At 33.5% G+C, this 15,231-nt stretch overlaps 2 protein-coding genes and 2 long non-coding RNA genes across 6 annotated transcripts in view; 1 reads left to right on the top strand and 3 right to left on the bottom strand.

Moving 5' to 3' along the window:
• cyst (rho guanine nucleotide exchange factor 18 cysts) overlaps positions 1 to 1,886 on the bottom strand; it is a 53,014-nt gene extending 51,128 nt beyond the window's left edge. The window contains exons 1-3 of one of the 3 annotated variants that reach the window (XM_075295184.1): positions 1,600 to 1,886; positions 1,354 to 1,508; positions 366 to 1,277 (exon numbers count right to left, since the gene is read on the bottom strand). In XM_075295184.1, coding sequence (XP_075151299.1) covers positions 366 to 1,224 — 859 coding nt within the window. In that variant the 5' untranslated portion in view covers positions 1,225 to 1,277; positions 1,354 to 1,508; positions 1,600 to 1,886. The other 2 variants (XM_075295182.1, XM_075295183.1) reach the window with 2 other exon arrangements.
• A 1,230-nt stretch (positions 1,887 to 3,116) lies between these two features.
• Positions 3,117 to 3,701, bottom strand: LOC142227649 (uncharacterized). The gene is made up of 2 exons (XR_012719946.1): positions 3,397 to 3,701; positions 3,117 to 3,332 (listed from the first exon to the last, which is right to left on the bottom strand). It is a non-coding gene; the product is annotated as an uncharacterized LOC142227649 (long non-coding RNA).
• A 5,275-nt stretch (positions 3,702 to 8,976) lies between these two features.
• LOC142223080 (uncharacterized) lies at positions 8,977 to 9,925 on the bottom strand. The gene is made up of 3 exons (XR_012718548.1): positions 9,593 to 9,925; positions 9,423 to 9,528; positions 8,977 to 9,357 (listed from the first exon to the last, which is right to left on the bottom strand). It is a non-coding gene; the product is annotated as an uncharacterized LOC142223080 (long non-coding RNA).
• An 873-nt stretch (positions 9,926 to 10,798) lies between these two features.
• TM9SF4 (transmembrane 9 superfamily protein member 4) lies at positions 10,799 to 15,024 on the top strand. The gene is made up of 10 exons (XM_075295180.1): positions 10,799 to 10,952; positions 11,114 to 11,150; positions 11,206 to 11,716; positions 11,774 to 12,051; positions 12,117 to 12,320; positions 13,901 to 14,090; positions 14,145 to 14,372; positions 14,426 to 14,609; positions 14,667 to 14,805; positions 14,861 to 15,024. Exons 1-10 carry the CDS (start codon positions 10,941 to 10,943, stop codon positions 14,959 to 14,961), a joined length of 1,884 nt encoding a protein of 627 aa, XP_075151295.1. The 5' UTR covers positions 10,799 to 10,940; the 3' UTR covers positions 14,962 to 15,024.
• Positions 15,025 to 15,231: the final 207 nt, after the last annotated feature.

The following is a 15,231-nucleotide window of genomic DNA, read 5'->3' as shown; positions in this document are numbered from 1 at the left end:
ATTTCATGCAAATGACCGCTTAGTCTAATTTTCTAATTCTGGTATACTCTTTCCAGCATTTGGGGCGGTATCTCACGAATAAATACTTCAGTCTGGAGTGGTATACGTAACCCAAAAAAGAAGTATGTCATTTAGCATCATACGGTGAATCGGCAATTTTTCCGTTTGAAAACTTTAGGACTTTTACTACACAAAATTAAAAAAATGCCATCTTTCAGTGCTTGTTATTTTTTGCTAAATGGAAAATTTGTACTAGCACTCGAAGTTTACGGAGTGGCAATTTATCCGTATGAAAATTTTAGGACTTTTACTACACAAAATTAAAAAATATATATATCTAAAATGCATTAGAATGCAGTACTTACCACCTGTACTATTTCTAGCAGATCTTCTTCTCTGCTCGGTAACTCTTATTGTTTCTTGCTCTTCACTATCCAAGCTTGACAAACTGACACTTTTGTTTGTACAATCGCCACCAGCTGTTAAATCATCAATACCTGTCCAGGATTTACGTCGGTCTGCATTCAGTAAATATTGATTTTGTTGGGGCGACCATATGACAAAGTGCGATGATATATGTCCATAAGGAACTGTGCCCGCTGCTCCTGACACACCATTGTTTGCTCCCGACAGATCAGGCAAAGACGCACTTAAAATAGTAGAATTAACAAGCCCATAATTGGTAAGATTGTCACTCATATGGGATGAAGAGGAGTTTTTCATTTGAACAACACTTTCTCGTATATTTTGTAATTGACTCAATGTGTCTTCAAAAATGTTATTGTATTTGGATACATTGGCAGGGCTATGGGGTGTTACATTTATAGTCGGAATCATGTTATTGTCGTTTTGCCGTAAACTTGAAAAATTTATTGGATTGACGTTATTATTGTTAGAGCTATTTATATTAGAAATAGGTTTCGAGGTAGGAACAGCTACAGGATTTGGAGTGTTTATAACTGGTATACAGTAGTTTTCACTTTCTTCTGTGATTGCTCTTACTACGTTGTTTGCAATTACTTCCGATCGGCCGTTTTCAGAGCCAGCTTCATTTCCCGAAAGTGTAGTGCTAGTGTCAAGAGCACAGGGTAGTGGAGTTGTATTTTTATAGTTGGCTAAAATCTCAGTATTGTGAAGACAGTTAGAATTCAAAAAATCGGTAACTTCGTCGTTATCACTATCATCAGCATTTGTATTAATAATTTCTTCGACATTATTGTCCATATTAAGCTCGCTAAGAAGAACTTCTGGTATACCTTTTCTCTTTTCCAATTGATCTGCTAGAATGAGAAATATTTGATTACTTTTTCAATATGTTCGATAATTATACATCTTCACACATGATAAACTTACCAAATCGCAAGAAAAATGGAAAGTATTTGCAATTAGTTTATGATAGCGTTAATTGTCTCAATTGTTGCTTCCATCCAGCAACACAACTACTATTAAACACCACGAACAATGACCCACGTATATGATATGTATACACGCACAACATTCACCCACAACTTTCCATCAATGAGTTAAGAAGAGCAGTTCAGAAAAATTAATTTGGTAAAAATTTTTGCAAACTCAGTAAAATCTATGACCAGCATTTACCTCCTCGTAATTTTTTTTCTTTAATTTGAAGAAATTTCTGTATACATTGCGATTCTCTTTTCTGATGCAGCAAAACGGACAAAATCAATTGCTGTGCCAATTCATAGACGCTCTAATTTTCCACTTTGTATTTCTAACTTAACTTGAAACCACAATTTTTTAATAGTATATTATGTATTTTTCTCAGTTTGCTGGACTGACAAATTAATATACATCTGAAGATGTTCGAGGTTTGAAACAAAATATTTTTTCCTTGTTTTGTTTTCTTTTGTTAGTTGTTTTACTGTGACATTCACACATTTTTTGACAGTATATCAAGGATGATTAAATTGTTAAGCCTCAATATAAATAACAGGTAGTGCCAGGTAGTAGATTATAGAACATAGATAGATGATCCATCGGTGTCAAACGATGTATGACAGTTCCGAAGATTAAGAATAAACCATAGACAATAGATTACATATAGATGAGCCATGGGTGTTAAACTATGTTTGACAGTTCAGAAGATTAAGAATAAACGAAGAAAATAAGAGCACGCTTACATATTATTTCGTTTTCCTTTTTTTGTAGTTTTTTACACAAAATTAGAATGTTTATGATGCACCAGAGGATTTATAAATAAATTAATATATTAAAAGTTCATATTTGAACAAAAATTGTGACCAAAACACCGAAAATACGAAATTTAATTTTGAGCAGCATTGCTCTTTATGCGCTTTACAGATTATCAGTTATTCCGGACGGAATGTCGGTGTTTGTAAAGAATCTTACAGTGTGTCGGATCGATACGACTTGTCGGCGATGACTAAATAATCGGTAAATATGTTATCGATCCCATAAACATGCAGCAGTATCGATTATGACTTCGGACTTAACTGATAATGTGCACAATATATCCCAATAAACACAAACGTTTGAAAAATACTAAAATTCAATAATTTTTCAAACATTTTTTCAAAGGATTAGGGTCATATTCAAGTTGAGAAATTGTTGAGAAAATCGCGTTCTCAACAAAAAACAGACATTACCCTCAACAGTAAAATTCAACACAATAGCAATAATTTCTCAATTGGAATCCTCAAATTGAGATGCATCGCTACTCAATAATTTCTCAAACAGTTTTCAACGTGAGAAAAATAAAAAATTAGCATTGTTGCGAATACTTTCACACCACAATTTGTATGAAAGTCAATCCTAGTTCTAACTGAAAGTCAATACTAAATTTCTAGGGATTTTGTAAATTTTATGATTTTTTTCGTTAACAAATATAATAATCTGAAAAATAACATTAATAATATATAAAAATAATAATATAATACCAATCAAAATGTAATTATATTATTAAACGTATTAATAAATAAAACTATGAATACAACTTAAAATATCTTAAACATTTTTACATGTATAATTCCATTTCCTCCATAATGTTGGTGTCAAATAACTTTTAATTAATATGCTGGCAATTTGAAATAATTACTATCGAGGAACTTGCTGGCTTGTGTGTTAGAATAGATTCCAGCAAGAGGAAATCACAAAATATCAACCTGATGACGGGATGTAAATTGATGTAATGCACATTTTCATCCAGAAGTTCTTGATATAGGAATTGTTGCACTTTGTTTTAATTGGTTGCACTTTGTAAGTTTTCTGAAAACTTTTCTTTGTTGTTTCCTTCATTGGTTTTTCATCGGCCAACATCTTCCAAGAATATACCATCCAATGATTTTAGTTTTCTGCAAAAAAATCGAGTTTTGTGATTTCCATTATGTTTTCATTTCACTTTTTATTTTGACTTACCAATTTGTATTTCTTCCAACTGACCACGTACTTCGTGATTTCCTCAAGAACGTTGGTGTAACAAAATTGTTGCTATTAAAATACTGGCAATTTTCAGGAACTTGATGACCAGATAATTGGAATAAATTTCCAGCAATTTCAATTCACAAAATAGCAAATTAAACCGATGATGCGATGTAAATTAAACTATCGATGTGATGCGAATTATCATCCAGTAGTTGTTGATATGGAAAAGCATAAATACCAAGTTTTTTTGGTTGCACTTTGATTTATGTAGACTTTCTCTTCTCGATAAGCCACTACCATTGTTCATCGGCCAGCTTCTTATGTGTCCAAGAATCAGCATCCAAATATTTGACTTCCTTAAAGTTTTCATTTCGTGTTTTAGTTTTACTTACCAATTATTATAAGCAATTTCAATTGATTATTAAAAAATTTCCACATTTTTGTATTTCTTCCACGAACTTTGTTGTCCAAAGTAGTATTGAAAACCATGTGGTTTTTTTCGTTGCATTTCAGGGTAGTGTTTTGTCAAAGTTTTCTCCAATCATCTTCAACACATTTTCAAAGTTTTCGTCAACATTTTGCCAAATTGGTTGTAATTCGCAAACAACTTGAAGATTTATTGAAGATGAGCTTTTTCAAGTCAAGTTGAATTTATGTTGAAAATTATATTTACCCTCAAGGCCGGTATGCACCTCTAGCGAAAAATTTCATTCCCATAAGAAATGCATTGCTATTTATGCTAACGAAATTTTCGGTAGCGTTCAATTTCGTAAGCTGGTACGCACCTCTAATGAAAATAGCAGGGTTGTCAAAAGCATATTTTGGCAGCAAACATCTAATTTATTACAATCATTGTGTGCGTAAAAGTTTTAAAAGGTCTGTAAATAATAAACAATTTATTTTTGGAATATTTGGAACATATATTAAAAATTTTTAAAAGCGATTAGCTGGTTTAAAATTTGTGTACACAGCCCTGTTTTTTTGTTGTAGACTTAAATAAATTTTTGCTACCGAAAATTTCGCTAGAGGTGCATACCGGCCTTCAAACTGAAGAGGTGTTCCATTTGAAAAACGCTCATCCTGTGTTTATTGGGATGGGATATGTTAAGGTAAAATTACATACCATGCGTTCAATGCGTTAAATACGCCCGATGATTGAAGAGTTGAAATATCTCTTTGAAATCTAAAGCTCGAATAGTATGCCGCCAACAGAAAAAATCAACCCTGCCATCAACGCACGGATTGACGCATGGTGTGTAATTCAACCTTTAGACACGAGCACTGTCGTCCGGAATAACTGATAGTCTGTAAAGCGCATCACAGACTATCAGTTATTCCGGACGGAATGTCGGTGTTTGTAAAGAATCTTATAATGTGTCGGATCGATACGACTTGTCGGCGATGACTAAATAATCGGTAAATGTGTTATCGATCCCATAAACATGCAGCAGTATCGAGTATGCCTTCGGACTTAACTTATACTACGTTCGCACTAGACACGAAATCGTCGTAAACAAGGATTTTGCGACACACTGTAAAGCGGACCTTAGACGGTCGGATAATCACTACGACAGGGGTTCGCCTATTTGTTGTGTGTTCGTTCAAGTTTTACCCTCACACTGCACGACACACTGTAAAATTCTTTACAAACACCGACATTCCGTCCGGAATAACTGATAATCTGTAAAGCGCATTACCCAACGTAAACATGTCGTAACATTCAGAAAAAAAAATTACGTGTCGTTGTCGTATCAGCTGATCAAAAAACAAGCGTCATCGATTGAAAGAAGAACATGCGATTAGCGTGAAAATATATCCATTAAATATGTAGTATTTTGTTGTTTTCGATTAAAATGGGCGATGAGTAATTAATATATATCGTGAAACTCATTTTAAAGCCGGTACTCTGTTTGTTGGTGCGAAAAAGTTACCCTCAATCATTGTTTCGCGTTGAAAATGATAGTGTTGACAATATATTTTAAAGGAAAAAAACAGCAATTTTAGAACTTTTTCGCGTTTATTACGTCGAAATGTATTGACAACATCGTAAAATGTCACGAAATGATTACATATACATAGGCAACTAGTGGCTCGATTTACACACACGCATACATAATAATTAAATTGAAAAAGAAGAAGCGGAAGCAGAAGTAATTTTACAAATACTTTGGATTTAAAAAATCTAATTTTACAATGCTGCATTTTATTTTTTGGAACACAGCAATTAATTCTTGTGATTCCATTCATTGCTTCCCCGGTACTATACATGTTGGTTGAAGTGCTAATGCTTGTTTTGCAACATCAATTGCTGTGCTCCTTTTGTTAACATTTTGTTTTGTGTTTATTATCCCGATGCCCAGTACAAATGAAACGATTATAAAATATAATTCACCAAATAAAGCTTTTATTTTGTTAATATTTGTGTTTAAATTTCATGTTTTTTACATTATTTATGTTCTACAATATAGTAGCGAGCGGCTAGATGTTGGTTGCTAGTTTATTACGGAAATACAACTCCATGTTATACTTTGTTTTATCAATCGATCAGATTACATTTTTAAACAATAATCCGATCCACTTTTGCATTATAAATTCACAAAAATCAGTTTAATAAATAAATTATTTCTTAATTCACATTGCAAATGGCGCCATGTTATGAAAATACTGACTGATCGATTTACGTCAGTTTTTCAACTCGAATAAAACAAAGTATCACAAATGGAAAAAATTTCGCAAATTTTTCGCATTTTTTGGTTTTGTATGGAGTTTCAACGCGAAAACCGAACAGAGTACCGGCCTTAAGGTAATTACTATGTTCGCTTTTCGAGTTGAAATTTTCGCGGTTACTTTAATAAAACAGTTCAATATGAAGCAGATAAATTAATTAAATTGATGCGCAGTTTCTTGTTCCACTAGATTTCGCAAGACTTTACAGGAATATTTTGGTTTTAATTTATAATTATCCTTTGGTGTGATGTTGGCGGTAGTGTTATGTAGGCATCCAAGTTTCTAACCCACCAAAAATGGCGCATTCAACAAGTTAGTTTTGGTTTGATAAAATTTTCTAAGAAATAAAAAATTAAAAAAATTTCTATAGAAATACAGATTTCGTAAGCAAAAAAAGGCATAAAATTATACATAGAATAGCCCAAAGCAAATTTTCACAAAGTTTGTATTCCTTAAAATGGATTATTAGAGGAAAGTAATCGTGAAAAACGACGAATTTAGCGGCTAAACTCGAACTTAATACTCACCTTAACTCAAAATCCAAACAAATTAGTATTTGTTTATTTACTTTTTACCATTTTTCCATGTTCGTTTCTTCTTCTTCTCTGTATGTGACATTCACTTGAGATGTGTTTCTTTCCGAGTATTACTTTAGTTGCCAACTCATATTTTGACAACTAAAAAATCGCATATAATGGTGACTCTGGTGCGACTTGCACTGATAGTTGTTCTGGATAGAACACCAGTGTAACGATTTTCATACAAAAGTTGATATCAGTGCAAAAAGAAAACATCCCTAAAGTTGTTTTGATTTTATGCCAACACGTCCCTGCAACAGGCTAACATGAATTTATACCAATTTGTCGCCACAACGTGTTGTGTCGCAAGATTTATCCGCCCTTATAAGGTGCACTTAAGTAAAATATCGATGAATATGTTATCGATCCCATTAACAAGCAGCATTATCGATTATACCTTCGAAAACTACTTATAGTGTGGCCAAGATCAGAGTTTTTTTTGTAGAGCACTGTCGTACGGATAATCTTATTGTCTGGAAGGAACAATCCCAATAAACACAAACGTTTGAAAAATGCTAAATTTCAACAATTTTTCAAACATTTTTTCAAAGTATTAGGGTAATATTCAAGTTGAGAAATTGTTGAGAAAATCGCGTTCTCAAGGCCGGTATGCACCTCTAGCGAAAAATTTCATTCCCATAAGAAATGCATTGCTATTTATGCTAACGAAATTTTCGGTAGCGTTCAATTTCGTAAGCTGGTACGCACCTCTAATGAAAATAACAGGGTTGTCAAAAGCATATTTTGGCAGCAAACATTTAATTTATTACAATCATTGTGTGCGTAAAAGTTTTAAAAGGTCTGTAAATAATAAACAATTTATTTGAGGAATATTTGGAACATATATTAACAATTTTTAAAAGCTATTAGCTGGTTTAAACTTTGTGTACACAGCCCTGTTTTTTTGTTGTAGACTTAAATAAATTTTTGCTACCGAAAATTTCGCTAGAGGTGCATACCGGCCTTCAACAAAAAACAGACATTACCCTCAACAGTGAAATTCAACACATTAGCAATAATATCTCAAGTGTTATCCTCAAATTGAAATGCATCGCTACTCAATAATTTGTTAAACAATTTTCGATGCGAGTCAAATTCAAATTTAACATCGTTGCAAATACTTTTCAACCTAAATTTGTATGAATGATATCCCCACTTCAAATTGAAAGTCAAAGCGAAAATTCTATGAATTTTGTATAATTTATTCATTTTCTTCAAAATAAAATAAAGGGTGATTTGTTAAGAGCTTGATAACTTTTTTTTTTTAAAAAACGCCTAAAATTTGCAAAATCTCATCGGTTCTTTATTTGAAACGTTAGATTGGTCCATGACATTTACTTTTTGAAGATAATTTCATTTAAATGTTGACCGCGGCTGCGTCTTAGGTGGTCCATTCGGAAAGTCCAATTTTGGGCAACTTTTTCGAGCATTTCGGCCGGAATAGCCCGAATTTCTTCGGAAATGTTGTCTTCCAAAGCTGGAATAGTTGCTGGCTTATTTCTGTAGACTTTAGACTTGACGTAGCCCCACAAAAAATAGTCTAAAGGCGTCAAATCGCATGATCTTGGTGGCCAACTTACCGGTCCATTTCTTGAGATGAATTGTTCTCCGAAGTTTTCCCTCAAAATGGCCATAAAATCGCGAGCTGTGTGGCATGTAGCGCCATCTTGTTGAAACCACATGTCAACCAAGTTCAGTTCTTCCATTTTTGGCAACAAAAAGTTTGTTAGCATCGAACGATAGCGATCGCTATTCACCGTAACGTTGCGTCCAACAGCATCTTTGAAAAAATACGGTCCAATGATTCCACCAGCGTACAAACCACACCAAACAGTGCATTTTTCGGGATGCATGGGCAGTTCTTGAACGGCTTCTGGTTGCTCTTCACTCCAAATGCGGCAATTTTGCTTATTTACGTAGCCATTCAACCAGAAATGAGCCTCATCGCTGAACAAAATTTGTCGATAAAAAAGCGGATTTTCTGCCAACTTTTCTAGGGCCCATTCACTGAAAATTCGACGTTGTGGCAGATCGTAAGTCTATTCATGATGAAATGTCAAAGCATACTGAGCATCTTTCTCTTTGACACCATGTCTGAAATCCCACGTGATCTGTCAAATACTAATGCATGAAAATCCTAACCTCAAAAGAATCACCCTTTATATAAAAATACACTACACTACATAATACACTACAATACCAATTGATATATAATAATCTTATTAAACATATCAACAAATAAGAACAAAAAAAAAAAAAAAACAAAACTTTAAATATCTTAAACATTAGTAGTAAAGACTTTTGCATTGATAATTCGATTTCCTTCCTGTTGGTGTCATAAAACAGCATTAAAATTTATTAACATGCGGGCAATTTGAAATTAGGAACGTACTGGACCGCGTGTTAGAATTGATTCCCACCAGAAGAAATTCACAAAATATCCATTTTAAACTGATAATAGCATATGAATTAAACTGACAATGTGATGCATCCAGAAGTTGTTGATTTCAACAATTTGTTGTTTTTAACAATTTTAATTGGTTGTACTTGTAATGTTTCTGGAAACTTTTTCTTGTCGATAAGCCACTCATTTTTCATTGGTCAGCTTCTTAATGTTTGCAAGAATGTAGCATCCAAAGATTTTAGTTTTCTGCAAAGAGATTTAAATTTAGTGACTTCTCTAAAGTGTTGATTTAAGTTTTCGTATTGACGTACCAATTATTATAAACTATTTGAAGCAGTTCCAGTTAATTGTCCACCATTTTTTCATCGGTCAGCTTTTTAATGTTTTCAAGAACGTAGAATCCATAATTTTAGTTTTCTGCAAAGAGATATACATTTAGTGACTTCCTTAAAGTTTTATTTCATTTATTATTTTCACTTACCTATTTTTATAAACTATTTGGTTATTTGTCTAAAATTTTCCATTTTTTAATTTCTTGCAATTGACCACGAACTTCGTTGCACAAATAAGTATTGAAAACCACATGGTTTTTTCGTTGCATTTTAGGGTAGTGTTTTGTCAAAGTTTTCTCATATTATTTTCAACACCTTTTCAAAGATTTCGTCAACATTTTGGCAAATTGGAAGTAATTCGCAAACAATTTGAAGATGTATTGAAGATGAGCTATTTCAAGTCAAGTTGAATTTATGTTGAAAATTATATTTACCCTTAAAGGCCGGTATGCACCTCTAGCGAAATTTTCGGTAGCAAAAATTTATTTAAGTCTACAACCAAAAAACAGGGCTGTGTACACAAATTTTAAACCAGCTAATCGCTTTTAAAAATTTTTAATATATGTTCCAAATATCCTTCAAATAAATTGTTTATTATTTACAGACCTTTTAAAACTTTTACGCACACAATGATTGTAATAAATTAAATGTTTGCTGCCAAAATATGCTTTTGACAACCCTGTTATTTTCATTAGAGGTGCGTACCAACTTACGAAATTGAACGCTACCGAAAATTTCGTTAGCATAAATAGCAATGCATTTCTTATGGGAATGAAATCTTTCGCTAGCAATGCATTTCCTTAAGGCCGGAAATGCATTGCTATTTATGCTAACGAAATTTTCGGTAGCGTTCAATTTCGTAAGCTGGTACGCACCTCTAATGAAAATAGCAGGGTTGTCAAAAGCATATTTTGGCAGCAAACATCTAATTTATTACAATCATTGTGTGCGTAAAAGTTTTAAAAGGTCTGTAAATAATAAACAATTTATTTGAGGAATATTTGGAACATATATTAATGGCCAGTTTCTCATCCTCCGATTAATTTTAACCGGTGGATAGACCTCCGGTTAGTAAAATTTTTGTATGGGATCAGCTGTTTTATCGACACCATAAATAATAACAAGACATTGAGAAACTGGCCCTAACAATTTTTAAAAGCGATTATCTGGTTTAAAATTTGTGTACACAGCCCTGTTTTTTTTGTTGTAGACTTAAATAAATATTTGCTACCGAAAATTTCGCTAGAGGTGCATACCGGCCTTCAAACTGAAAAGTTGTTGCATTTGAAAAACGCTCATCCTGTGTTTATTGGGATAGCTTATATTGTACTCACCGTTACGATACAATTTTCATGCCACTAACTAGCGCTTGAAATATTTCAATTGACAGCTATGAAAAACTGTGGACGGACGTAAAGTGAAAATTGCTTGTAGCATTTTTAAATTACAGTTAGTTTAAATAATTAGAACTACTATTACTATTAGAATTTGCGTACAATGCAAATGCAGGTAAGATATTTTTTGCGCGCCTCTTTACATATACGTATGTGTGGGACATCGAAATATATTACTGTGCCACGCATGAAGTGGGTGGTGGTATGGAAAAGGATTGAAAAGTGCTTTTCTTATATGTTTCTTATGACTAATAATGATATATTTTGCGTTTCTAGTACTGCACGCTTACGTTTAGCATCTTGCTGGCGTTGGGTAAGTTAATCAATTTGTATCCTTCGATCTTTACATAATTGACGTTTATTTCTAGTGTGTGAAGTTCATTGCTTTTATGTTCCCGGAGTTGCGCCGGTTGAATTCGTCAAGGGACAGAAAATTGACGTGAAAGCTGTAAAAATGACAAGTAGTAGAACTCAACTGCCTTATCAATACTATTCGCTACAATTTTGTTTGCCTAAAAATGGGACACTAATTTACAAATCGGAGAATCTCGGTGAAGTTCTTAGGGGTGATCGCATTGTTAACACTCCCTATGATGTGCAGATGGCTGTAAATGTTAACTGCAAATTATTGTGCAACAAAAAGGATTATCCCCTTAACTGGGAACAACCCCAATCAGCAATGGTGGTCGAGCGAATAAAGCACGAGTACTTTGTTCACCTTCTGGTTGATAATTTACCGGTAGCTACACGTATTGTAAACCTCAATAATCCTAATGAAATCAGTTATGAACATGGCTATCGTTTGGGTCAAGTCGATGGAGATAATGTATACATAAATAATCATTTAAAGTTCATATTGTCCTATCACATGCATACGAAGTGAGTCAAAATGTTGTTTTTTCCTTTCGAACTATAAAGGTTCTAATCTATTTCCAGAGATAAATATCGAGTCGTTGGATTTGAAGTAGAAACGGCGTCTGTTAATTATAAAGATATAAAATTCGAGGGAGATAATTGCAATTTTCCCGATAATGCTCGACCACAATTGGTGCACCCGAACTCAAATACGCAATTGTATTTCACATATTCAGTAGAATGGAAAGAGTCTAAAGTTAGCTGGGCCTCTAGATGGGACATATATTTAGGCATGAAAGATGTTCAAATACATTGGTTTAGCATTATAAATTCGTTAGTTGTTGTATTTTTCCTTTCCGGTGAGACTTTTCCCAGGGTTTTGTATAGTTTCGCTGATCATTCTAATACATTTTCTCTATTGCAGGCATTTTAACAATGATAATGATCCGTACTTTAAGAAGAGACATAGCTCGTTACAACACTGATGACAATATCGAAGATACTTTGGAGGAAACTGGATGGAAACTAGTTCACGGGGACGTGTTTCGACCGCCCAAAAATACACGTTTGTTCTCTGCAGTTATTGGCAGTGGTATACAAATATTTTTCATGGCACTAATAACAATATGTAAGTATGGTGCTCAGATATCTGAATTAAATACAGTGTCCAGTTTTATTAATTTGAATTTCATAGCGTAGTTTTAAACGCTGTGAAATATTCGGTATTTTACCATGCATTTCTTATGAGAATCGAAATTTTCTGTACAGAATAAAAAAAAGGGAGCAACTGCAGTTTATGGGCCCCTCACCGTATTACTTAAAATTAATATATGTTGTGTCATTCGGTGAGCTGATTCCAACAAAGTGACCCATACCCGGGGGAAGTACCCAGGACTTGAGATATAGCCCTCCAAAGGGTCAATAAAAACTTGATATATCTCTTTTTTTAATATTTAATTTAGTTTCGGAGATATAAATAAAAAAAAGAAAATGTTTACCCTAATTTTTTGTTATTTTCGTTCTATCCCAAAAACTCTTCGATTTTTTACACATAGATTGAAAGCCTATATTCTGGACTTTCGATTGATGTACAACATGTCTTTATAAGTCCACTTTTAGCAAAGTTATGGAGTTTTTATTCTGAGTAGAAAAAAAAATGTATTATTACTGAAATATTTTCTCCCCTTTTGTTTGCGTTAGCCCACTTTGGACTCTGTCCATAGGAGAAAGTCTTAAACCCCGGCCGAAGGCCGGCCACTTTCCCTACTACTTTAAGACTTTCTCTAGATTGGACAAAAAACAAAAGAGATATATCAAGTTTTTATTGACCCTTTGGAGGGCTATATCTCAAGACCCGGGGACTTCCCCTGGGTATGGGTCACTTTGTTGGAATCAGCTCACCGAATGACACAACATATATTAATTTTAAGCAATTCGGTGAGGGGCCCATAAACTGCAGTTGAGCCAAAGTAACTTGAGCCAAAAGTAATCATTCATAACCTATTTGATTCTCAGCAGTTGCCCCAGTTGGTTGAATATTTCCAAATATGGCATATTTTTACTGTTGGTTTCGTTTGGTAGTATTCTTGGTTTTTCAAAATATTTACCAACGGAGAAATGCTTCAATTACCCTTAACATCTATTTTTGTCTCCCAGAAAACTGTCATTACTGGTATTCTTGTAGGTGAACCTACTAACAAAGTAACAATCACCTACAAATTGACATCGTTACACATTTTATTGACATACGCATGTCCTAGGAGGAAAGTCCTTCAATCCAGGTGTACCTTGGATAGGAACGAATATTGTAGAAATAAAATATTAACGATGTTTTGATACTCATTCATAAAATGTTCAAATATTTTTAAAATAAATTATCTAGTAATTAAAACTTTAACATTTTATGAGATTGCCGGAGGGCAATGCAATTAGATAACTGAAAGGACACATAAGGATGTGGACTTTGAGAACGTAAAGGACAATTTGAATCCTCTTTTCGATCTAGCCTAAGTTAATATTAATGGGACAGCTTTAAAAAAAAGTTAGGCAATTCGTCAAAGTTACTGGAATAAAAGAAGGGTACGATGGAAAAAAGAAGTTAAAGCGTGCAATAAGGCGAATGGTGCAGGTTCAAGATAACATATACAATGTCAAACCAGTGTCTTGGATTTCGGTTACTTCAAGTTTTTTACGATCCATTTATTTCAGTTTTTGCTATGCTTGGAATGTTGTCGCCATCATCACGAGGCGCTCTTATGACTTCCGGCATTTTTATGTACGTTTTTATGGGTATTATTGCCGGATATTTCGCTGCACGCTTGTATAAAACCATGAAAGGACGTGAATGGAAGAAGTCGGCTTTCCTTACAGCAACTCTCTATCCTAGCGTGGTTTTTGGGTAAGTAGCTTCTGAAAAATACTTTTCATATTCATCAAATACACATTCTTTCAGAACTGGTTTCTTTTTAAATTTCTTTATTTGGGATAAAGAGTCCAGTGGTGCAGTACCATTTAAAACAATGATATCATTGCTCCTTTTGTGGTTTGGTATTTCAGTCCCTTTGGTATACTTGGGCTATTACTTTGGTTATCGCAAACAGCCATATCAACATCCTGTACGAACGAATATGATACCACGACAAGTGCCCACACAGCAATGGTATATGAACGCAGTCCTTAGGTAAGACAAAGAATTATATTAAGAAACAATAATGACATATGTTTTACTTTTAGTACGTTAATGGCTGGAATTTTACCGTTTGGCGCAGTTTTCATTGAATTGTTTTTCGTTTTCACTGCAATATGGCAGAACCAATTCTACTATCTCTTTGGTTTTCTCTTTCTTGTGTTCTGTATACTAGTGGTTAGTTGTGGCCAAATATCGATTGTAATGACCTATTTCCAACTCTGTGGAGAAGTGAGAACACTTATTTATATAAGATTTCTTATCGAAATAATGTGAGTTCCTTTACAGGATTATCGTTGGTGGTGGCGCAGTTTTATAGTTTCTGGTGGTTCTGCCGTATACGTCCTTTTCTACAGTATTTTTTATTTTTTTACGAAACTTGAGATAACAGAATTTATTCCAACACTTCTGTACTTTGGATATACAAGTAATTCCTATCTATCACTGAAAAAACATGTAAATAATTTGTCTTTTTTTTTTAGGTCTAATGGTTTTAACATTTTGGCTTTTAACAGGAACAATCGGCTTCTTTGCTGCATATAGTTTTATACGTAAAATATACAGTGCTGTAAAAATTGATTGATTTACGTCATAATGTATTACTAAACCCGCCAACGTAATAATATGTACTCTGTTCGACCAAAAAGCTTTCATCTTCTGTGTTAATTTTTGTTTAGAAATGGAAAGTATCCTAACAAAATTTATTGTTTATTTATAATTAGAGTATACAACTCAATCGCTATTTTTTTCCCTCTGAGCAAGCATACATAATATTTGGAATATAATACATGTTATACTTGTCCATCGATTAAATTTACCCAATTAATTCTAATTTAATTAAGATCTACTCTCC

The sequence above is a fragment of the Haematobia irritans genome, chromosome 2 (assembly GCF_050003625.1).
Source record: "Haematobia irritans isolate KBUSLIRL chromosome 2, ASM5000362v1, whole genome shotgun sequence".
Classification (NCBI taxonomy): Eukaryota; Metazoa; Arthropoda; class Insecta; order Diptera; family Muscidae; genus Haematobia; species Haematobia irritans.
The sequence above is the reverse complement of the archived record's forward strand: the minus strand, read 5'-3'. Positions and strand labels throughout refer to the sequence as shown.

Excerpts from the sequence above, each read along its gene's own strand:
- TM9SF4 (XM_075295180.1), top strand. Across the intron at positions 12,052-12,116 it reads TGTTGTATTTTTCCTTTCCG|GCATTTTAACAATGATAATG; the intron begins GTGAGACTTTTC and ends TCTCTATTGCAG. Across the intron at positions 14,610-14,666 it reads ATTTCCAACTCTGTGGAGAA|GATTATCGTTGGTGGTGGCG; the intron begins GTGAGAACACTT and ends GTTCCTTTACAG.